This window comes from Parasteatoda tepidariorum, chromosome 8 (assembly GCF_982258835.1).
Source record: "Parasteatoda tepidariorum strain Cologne lab strain chromosome 8, Ptep-v5.0, whole genome shotgun sequence".
Taxonomy (NCBI): domain Eukaryota; kingdom Metazoa; phylum Arthropoda; class Arachnida; order Araneae; family Theridiidae; genus Parasteatoda; species Parasteatoda tepidariorum.
This window is the reverse complement of record NC_141762.1, coordinates 71,514,389-71,523,009: the sequence shown is the minus strand read 5'-3', so window position 1 is coordinate 71,523,009 and position 8,621 is coordinate 71,514,389. Positions and strand designations below refer to the sequence as shown.

Genomic DNA, 8,621 nt, shown 5'->3' with positions numbered 1-8,621 from the left:
TATTGGAGTGAGTGGAGTTTAATATATACAAATCGGCCAGCCTTCGTCTGAATTGTTTCTATGAGAAGAAATTGCTGTCTCCTTTGTTCGACCTCCGTAATTTATGTTCTTTGTATTAAATTTTTTTGTGGCGCAGAAGACAGGTAATACGTAAGTCTCAATTTCACTAAGATCATTAATTTCATTAAAATTGCTTCAAACAGTTATTTCACAATAGAAATAATTCATTCAATTAAAGTGGCGGTGGCTCAGGGGATTGAGCGGCGTCTGCCTTTCAATGAGGTGATCCAGGTTCGATTTCTGGCCGTTGCTAGTTAATGAGAATCCTGCCCCCGGCTCGTATGGACCGCAGAACTGATGTAAAATATCCTCAGTGGTAGACCGATCATGGGTGTTAGGATCCGGTCGTCGTCAGGCTAACCGTGAGTGGTTTTCCTCTCCATGTAGCGCAAAAGCGTGCTAGTTCTACCAAAAAAGTCCTGCACGCAGACTAGTTTGCTCCAATGCTTGATCAAGGAGTTCCCTTGTCTGCAGGGTTGGGTTCGAAATTACTAGGTTATGGAGTTGTACATTGGGAGTCGTAAACTCAGAATTGGATCCACTTTTTAACGCCGGTTATAAATTTCTCTAAATTCAGTCATGAACATGGTTTTTAAGAGTCTGATTCAAAATTATTGACTTTAAGTACAATAAAAAAAAAATATTTTCGAACTAAATAACATTAAAAATATTAAGTCAGATAAAAAATAAAAATCCCCTTAATTTTATAATTTCTTCGCAGATAATATTGAGTAAAAATAATAATTGATAACTCAGAATCAACAAAATAAAAAACCGCTCTCTCTTTTTCTTTATATCAAACGACTGAATGAGCAAACTTATGAAGATAATTTTTAAACGTCAAGTGTTTAGGTTCTCATACGAAATTTATTTTAAACAACCATTTGTTCAGGAAATAGTACATCATTTCACTTTTTCGGAATAACGTTTTCTGTCGAAAAATGCAGACTCTTGGATTTACCGTTGCTTTTTTACTGGTTTGGGGAACCGTGCATGCCGAATTTTTTAAATTCGAAGATTGTAGTAAGTTTTTATTTTTTGTCCTCATCTACCCGGTATTAATTTTTATACATCATTTTGTTCCGATAAAAGAAAGGCAACTACAACGTTTAATATTTCACTATAACGCTATGAGTTTAACTAGCATTACAAGATGGTTTTTTAAGTTCATAAATGTTATAAAATATATGAGATGCAGTTCATATTCTAAAAGAAAGCAAATATTTTTATTAATTCTTTTCAGTTGGAATATTTGAATTATAAATGAAATATTTCTTCTTTTGAAGTAAGAATTATAAGTAGGATAAATATGTTTCAAAGCAAATTAAGATTATTTTAAGGGTAACCACATTAAAAGAGAACCGTGCTAAAATAAAATGGGAACCATAATAAAATAAATTCAATTACTTAAGGAATAAAATTTGCTCATAAAATTAATCAATAATTGTTACTTTATATAATTCGCTTCACAAAAATTGTATTACCCTTCGGCTCCGTCGTCACATGACGTAATTGTTTTTTTTTTTTTTTTTGGCGAAAAGAAATAGTATTGTTCTTACTGGTGTGAGTTTGCAAACGTTACTCATTACTGTAAGGTCAAGCTTAATATATCTACAGCCAGCGCTCTGTATGCTCGGTTTTAAAATGGTGCAAAACGTCAATATCATGAAAAGCCAAAATTAAGACACGTTTGTGGCTTAATTTTTTAATACTTAAAAACTTATTACAATACTGCCTTATCCGAGTTCATAAGAAACTGAGAATAAGGATACGATTTTGATAATTTTCATCTAGGAGGGAAAATAACGCCAAATTGACGAGTTTTAAAAAAGTTTAATAACTTTTAAAACTGCCGTGATAGCCTACTTGGCAGAGCACTGGACTTACATGTCTGAGAACGAGAGTTCGAATCTACTCGTCCGAAGACTCCCCTAGTAGTAAATGGTGACTAGTGCACGTTAAATCTGTCGGATCACGAAGTCCTCCATGGTTTCATAACAAATAATACCTCTGGGGATATTGAATTGGGGATAGATCGTTCTCTGATGCAGGTCAAAAATTACGATCTGTAGATGAATGAATGGGTCTGCCCTAAAAACGGATGGGACGTTTGGGTTTAGCAGAAATCGAATTTTTGGCCATGGATGGCGTCACTGGAAAATAAGAACAATCGCACCCCTTGGCATACGGCAACAACAGCAACTTTAAAAATAAAGTTATTTGTCTGTTCTAAAACCCAGATAATTCTTCATGGAAGGATCGTCTATGTACTATAATATTATATCCTTGCTTCATCTGCAATAAAAATGGGGATTTTTATCTAAAATTTTGATGTTTCTATTCTATTTGCCAAGATAAGGTTAAGACGTCGATTTCAATAATGCTAATGCATCTTTTCAAACTATTTCATAAGTGTATAGATCATAGATCTGATGATTTCGATCTTTTCGAGCTTTTTTACCTTTTCCAAACTTTTCAGACACCCTGTAGATGCATGTAATATTTATTTTTTGCAGCGAAACTGCAGACAGCTTACGTAGATGCTTCGGAATTCGTAGTGCGCCCAGATCCAATTGATCTCGAGTCTAATCTGAATGTTACAGCATGGTTAAAAGTCTTAAAGGAAGTTCCTGAAGGTGCAGTTCTCAAGGCTTCTTATTACAGGTTAAAAAAGATTTTCGGTATGGAGGTTGATGTTTATATTCCTTGTCTGCTGAACAAATTCGGATCTTGGTAAGTTATTTGACACTATAATTTCACTGGAAATTATTATTTTTTTGTTACATGAGATTTTTAAAAAAAAGATTTTAGATACTTTTGTATCGCTGATTTCAGGTTTGTAATCGGTTTCTTTCTCCAAGCTACAGTTTTTTTTAAAGACATTTTTAGTTATGTCGAAGTTTAAAAACGTTATATATTACAGGAAGTCATATCGTTATATATAAAACATTTCTAGGGGAGTTCGGATCAGGATTAAAATTGCATTGACATCCATGCCCAGAAACGCTGTTATACGCTCTGCTAGGGGTGCTTCTCTATTATGAAAAGTTTTTTTTTGCTTGTTTCTGAATAGGTCATAATAGGGAAGCACTCCTAACTGCATACGATGACCTTTACGGCCATGCGTTCCCATGCAGTTTTAATCCTGATAATGTGCCCTAACTCCGCTAGAAGCTTGTCACAACATTGACGCGATTCCCTATTATATTCTAAACTTGTGCGATTCGACAAAAAAGAAACTAAAAATATAATTTTAAAAAAAATCTGTAACTTTAGGTGCAAAACTAATTTCAGATTTGAAATCTCCTCACCCAAACTAGGCAAGATCAAGTATTTGCATAAATTCTCCATTGTTATTAACCATATTTTAAATTACTGTACTCTCGATCGCCAATGCACTTTTCTTAGGTTTGAGAATAGTTAAGATTTGTAAAAATAAGGACAGCTATTGAAGTGTTCGTCTTAAGGAATTGGTCACTCAAAGATTTTCGACGTTTTTTTTTTGAGGGACTTTACTTTAGTATAATATAACCTGAATAGTATATTGAATCAGGAAGAGAATAGATACGTACACAAATTCGAATTTTTGCTTAACTCTTAATAATTCATCGCGTACGTCAAGAAAGCTTCAGAAGCTACCTTCTAGAAGTCTAAATTCTTGTGTTTGGGGCCTGGCTCATAGCTCAGATTTTCTCCTCTTGATTTTAAATTAAAGTTGTCTTTTTAAGTTGTCTTTTTAAAATTATATAATTTCCTGATGTTTAAATTACTTTAAAAGTCAACAGTTGTTCTTACTAGGTTGTAACGGGTACTTTAAATTTATAATAGTGAATGTAAATTAACGCTGTAGGAATTTTGAACTTTTAAACTATCTCTGTTGTTTAGAATTCTGATTACGAAGACATCGGCTTAAAGCTACGTTGGTAATGTACCTAGTAACTTTGCCACGTAAGTTGCTAACGGGATTTTGCCCCGTAATGACAAATTTTAGTGTTTAAATAAATAAAGAAAAGCATTGGATTCCTGTTCATTGGTTAAAATTAGGTTGAAAACAAAAAAGGCGCATGTTTGTGTCAATTTTGTAAATATGCATTTCAAACTGTATCCATTTTCATAAACACGCTTTTTGAGAGCTATTCAATGTCGCAAATACGCATTTCGAGTTGTGTCCATATTAAAATACTCACCGACGAGTTTTAAAGTATTGCTTACGCTTGGTCCTAGAATATCTTGTAAACTTACTAAAAAGTTATTATGGTGGCTTAATGCAACTTCCGCCTTCTGTACTCTTCTTTGTACCATAAATGAATTTAACGTGAATGATTAGATGGTTGATTAACATATTACTCGTTTTACAGCAAAATGCAGTAACGTAACGGTTCAACTGGTTGACTTTTTTGTTGGTGTGTCTTATGGGTATTAAATGAAATCTTAATAATAATAATAATAATAATATATAAGTTAAGAAGAAAAATATGTTGCTTAGCGAATTTAAGCTGATTTATTAATCAGCATCTCAAACTACCAGCATTGATTGTATTAGAATTGGATCAACTGAAAAAAGTTAGGAAACAATATTACAAGCTTTCATTTTATTTCACGTGATTTAATTTTGAGTCGTGTCGACTCTGAGGATAGAGTGTTTGTTTCCTAATGAGGTGACGCAACTTATAGTAAGAATTCTGCTTTTGGTGTATAGACCATAGTGCTGCCGTAAAATATCCTCTGTGGTAAACGGATTATGGTTTAGAATTTCCTTTCTGTCGGGCTAACTGTGAGAGGTTTATTAGTTATCCTATCCGTGCAACGCAAATGCGGGTTAGTTCCATGAAAAGTCCATGAAGTTTAATTTGACACTATGCTTAATCCAGGACTCTCCTTGTCTTCTGGGTTGGGTTCAGAGTTAGAAGACTACAGAGTTGGACATTGATAGCCATAAACTCTGATTTGAGTCGGCTGTTCAATGTTGGTCATAAAATAAAATAAAATTCCTTAACTAAAATGTTTTTCGTTTCTTATGTTAAATTTCAAGCTGCATGATTTATTATTGTTGTTGAACTATAGTGTGTAATAAGAGATTCTTTTCTGTAGTACAAAGTACTGGTGTGATTACCTTCGAGATTTTGAAGAACAAGTGACGCCATTTTTCCCCGAAGGAGTGCCAAATCACTGCCCAGTAAAACCTGGTGAATATGGCGGCACCAATATTCCAGTCAAAATACCTGAAATGGGTACGATTGCCAAGATAATAGTTGCGGTATGTATTGGGGTCAATTGTATCCAATAAACTGTTTTTAATCCGACCTATTTTTAAATTTCTATTTAAGGTGATATGTCCGTAAAATTGGTAAAGTACATATTTGAAAACTGCTTTAAAGTCAACAGTGTTTTTAAAATAAATGTTAAGTTTATGAGTCACATTTATAAATCTTTTAACAAAATACCTATCTATTTCAATAAAATTCAAATGAAAAAATGTATTTGTCCGAATTGTGAATACCATTAAAAGTGAACTCATAAAGCGCTAAAGTGCTGTGAATATTTTTTTTTAAAAGTGAAGTGACTGGTAACATAATTATTTTATTTTTGAAATTTATCTGAGAGAAGTATGGCAATCGTGCTCTACTAAATTTATTATTACTGTAAATGTTTATATTTTGATCAGACATTATGTGATTGAAAGTTTTTTTTAACCTAAGTGGTAGACAACATCCGATATTATAAACATTAACAGTGAGGATTTCGATCTACCCCTTTTATGAAGGAACATTTTACAACTCGGCAGATTGTCGCGTTTACGCAACGTCAGAGAAGAATGGTTTAAAAAATTACAACATGTGTTTGATTAATATTTTTGAAATTTATCTGAGAGAAGTATAGCAATCGTGCTCTACTAAATTTATTATTACTGTAAATGTATATATTTTGATCAGAAATTATGCGATTGAAAGTTTTTTTTTAACCTAAGTGGTAGAAAACATCAGATATTATAAACATTAACAGTGAGGATTTCGATCTACCCCTTTTATGAAGGAACACTTTACAACTCGGCAGATTGTTGCGTTTACGCAACGTCAGAGAAGAATAGTTTAAAGAATTACAACATGTGTTTGATTAATATTTTTGAAATTTATCTGAGAGAAGTATGGCAATCGTGCTCTACTAAATTTATTATTACTGTAAATGTTTATATTTTGATCAGAAATTATGTGATTGAATTTTTTTTAAAACCTAAGTGGTAGACAATATCCGATATTATAAACATTAACAGTGAGGATTTCGATCTACCCCTTTTATGAAGGAACATTTTACAACTCGGCAGATTGTTGCGTTTACGCAACGTCGGAGAAGAATGGTTTAAAGAATTACATGTGTTTGATTAATATTTTTATTCATTCGTATTATCTAGTGGCTGTTAATTGTGTTAAGAATGAATTATGAAAGCTTTATTTATTTTTTAAATTTTAAAAAATAATAGTGGTTCTGACTAAGACCTTATTAACAGTTAAAAAGTGGGAAAAAATTGAGAATTGTTCTTACACTTGTTTCAGTCACATGTCTTTAGAATAATTTAATAAACACACTACACACGTTGTATTTGGTGGTGTATCCTTTATAGTACTCGTATAAATTGTTGTATACACTACAGTATATACCATTTCTAATTTTTATAAAAATTCTCGACGTACCACTCATAGCAATTACATGCTAATTTTATGCTAATTATGTTTGGCAACAGTAGTTTTTTAGAACATTTTATCACTGTAATTTAATGTTTGTCTTTACTTTTGTTATTATTTTAGATTCAGTAAATCACAATTAAGTTTTTTTCTTAAAGGTTTTTAATTTAAAACCTATCACAAAGGTTTCCCTTTTTTAAAAAAATAAACTGCCAAAATCTTATGTAGATTTATAATGAAGTTGGTTTTCCGAATGGAAACTATATTGTACAATTTGAAAAAAATTTAAATAAAAAATAATTCAGATATTTTTTTAAATCTAGGGAAGGTATCGAACAGAACTTGAATTGGTAATAAATCAAAAAGTTGTTGCATGCTACAAGATTTGGGCGGAAATGACATGGAAATAAGAAAAAAAAGTCGTTTGAAGAACTGTTATGAGACACAACTTCCACTGAAGATTATTTCACGACGTTTTGTAAATTGATTTATTTATGTAATTTCTTATAAATGCCTTTTTTTCAAACATTATTATTTTCGTTCTATTTTAAATAAAGTTTCAAATTTTTATCGAAATTCAATGTCGAATGGTTCGTAAGTCGATTTCCAGATTTTGTAAGTTACTTTCTAGATTTTCTAGCTTTGAAAAGCGCTCTATACAATATTACCCAAGTAACAACTCCTTACAATATTTTAGATAATTGTAGCCAAATAAGGGATTACATTAAAAACGAGGTAAACTTTACACTTTATTTATGTTGTGAAATTAGTTTTCTTACATTTGTTTTAGGCTCACTGCCAGTTAGAATTTATGAATTACAGAAAATTTTTGTGAATGATAAAATTTCACGTAAATTTGAATACAAATCACAATAATAAAACTTATTAGAACTTAAAACTTAAGCTTGTTCACACATCTCCTGGTAAGCATAACATAAGCGGAGGAATACATCAGAAGTTTTCGAAATTTCTTCAGGTTTTAGGAAGCTTGTTTTTAAATTACATTCAGTCAACTTTACATAACACTTGTATAACATTTGCAATTAAAAATATTTAAATATTTGTAAATATTTTTTATGACACTGACAGCAATAGTATTTCAAAATATTGAGTTATTATCAAAAACCAATAATAATAAAAGTAGAATTAGTAATTTTAAAAATATCAAGAGGTCTAATCTGACGTCATTTCACTTACCTCATCAAATCAATCCATCAATGATCAATCAGTTACAGATGCAATCAATTGGAATAAGTTTCTATTGGGACAGGAATACGAACCGCCTAATGGGAGTAGTGTAAACGGAAATTAATTGAATGATAATGGAAGGTTGATCTAGTTTTGCCTTTGACTTGGACATCTCTATGGGTAGAAATATTTAAAGACACCAAGAGTATTTTTATTTAAAAATCTTGAGCTAGTATTGCCTACACTAAATCACACAATAAAGTTTTGCACAAATAAAAAGGGTCTGTTGGTGAGTTTTATGTTTAATGACACTGACAGCAATATTCATAGAATATTTGCAAGGTATACGCAATATTTGCATTTTTAAAACATAAAGCTATTGTTTAAAGAAAATTTTGTATGCTCTTGTGTTGAAGTAAGATTACTCTTACTTATTACATTGTAGTTCTTGATTTGCGTCCCATCTCAGGACACAAATAAAGAGATGAGTGGATGAAAGGTACAAGTGACATTTTTGTCACAATTGTGGTTTATCGGAGATAATTTTTATTTTCACGATGCAACATTCTCGCGTCTTTCGATTCCGAAGATTTTAAAAGACGAAGTGACGTCTCTGAGTGCATTTAGAGTGGAAGAATGTTCCAAGTGCATCATGAACGTGAGTTCAGTTTAACAGTGATGTGGGAGGAGTCT

The 8,621-nt window shown here is 31.7% G+C and overlaps 1 protein-coding gene across 1 annotated transcript; it reads left to right on the top strand.

Annotated features, from left to right (window-relative positions):
- The first annotated feature begins 887 nt into the window (after positions 1-887).
- On the top strand, positions 888-7,316 carry LOC147806298 (uncharacterized). Its single transcript, XM_087169127.1, has 4 exons — positions 888-1,083; positions 2,577-2,793; positions 5,152-5,317; positions 7,064-7,316. Exons 1-4 carry the CDS (start codon positions 1,002-1,004, stop codon positions 7,148-7,150), a joined length of 552 nt encoding a protein of 183 aa, XP_087025253.1. The 5' UTR covers positions 888-1,001; the 3' UTR covers positions 7,151-7,316.
- The last annotated feature ends 1,305 nt before the right edge of the window (positions 7,317-8,621 follow it).

Bases quoted from the DNA above. Each gene is read 5' to 3' on its own strand.
- LOC147806298 (XM_087169127.1), top strand. From the start codon at position 1,002: ATGCAGACTCTTGGATTTACCGTTGCTTTTTTACTGGTTTGGGGAACC. The intron at 1,084-2,576 runs GTAAGTTTTTAT...TATTTTTTGCAG, and splicing joins TTTTAAATTCGAAGATTGTA to CGAAACTGCAGACAGCTTAC. The intron at 2,794-5,151 runs GTAAGTTATTTG...TCTTTTCTGTAG, and splicing joins CTGAACAAATTCGGATCTTG to TACAAAGTACTGGTGTGATT.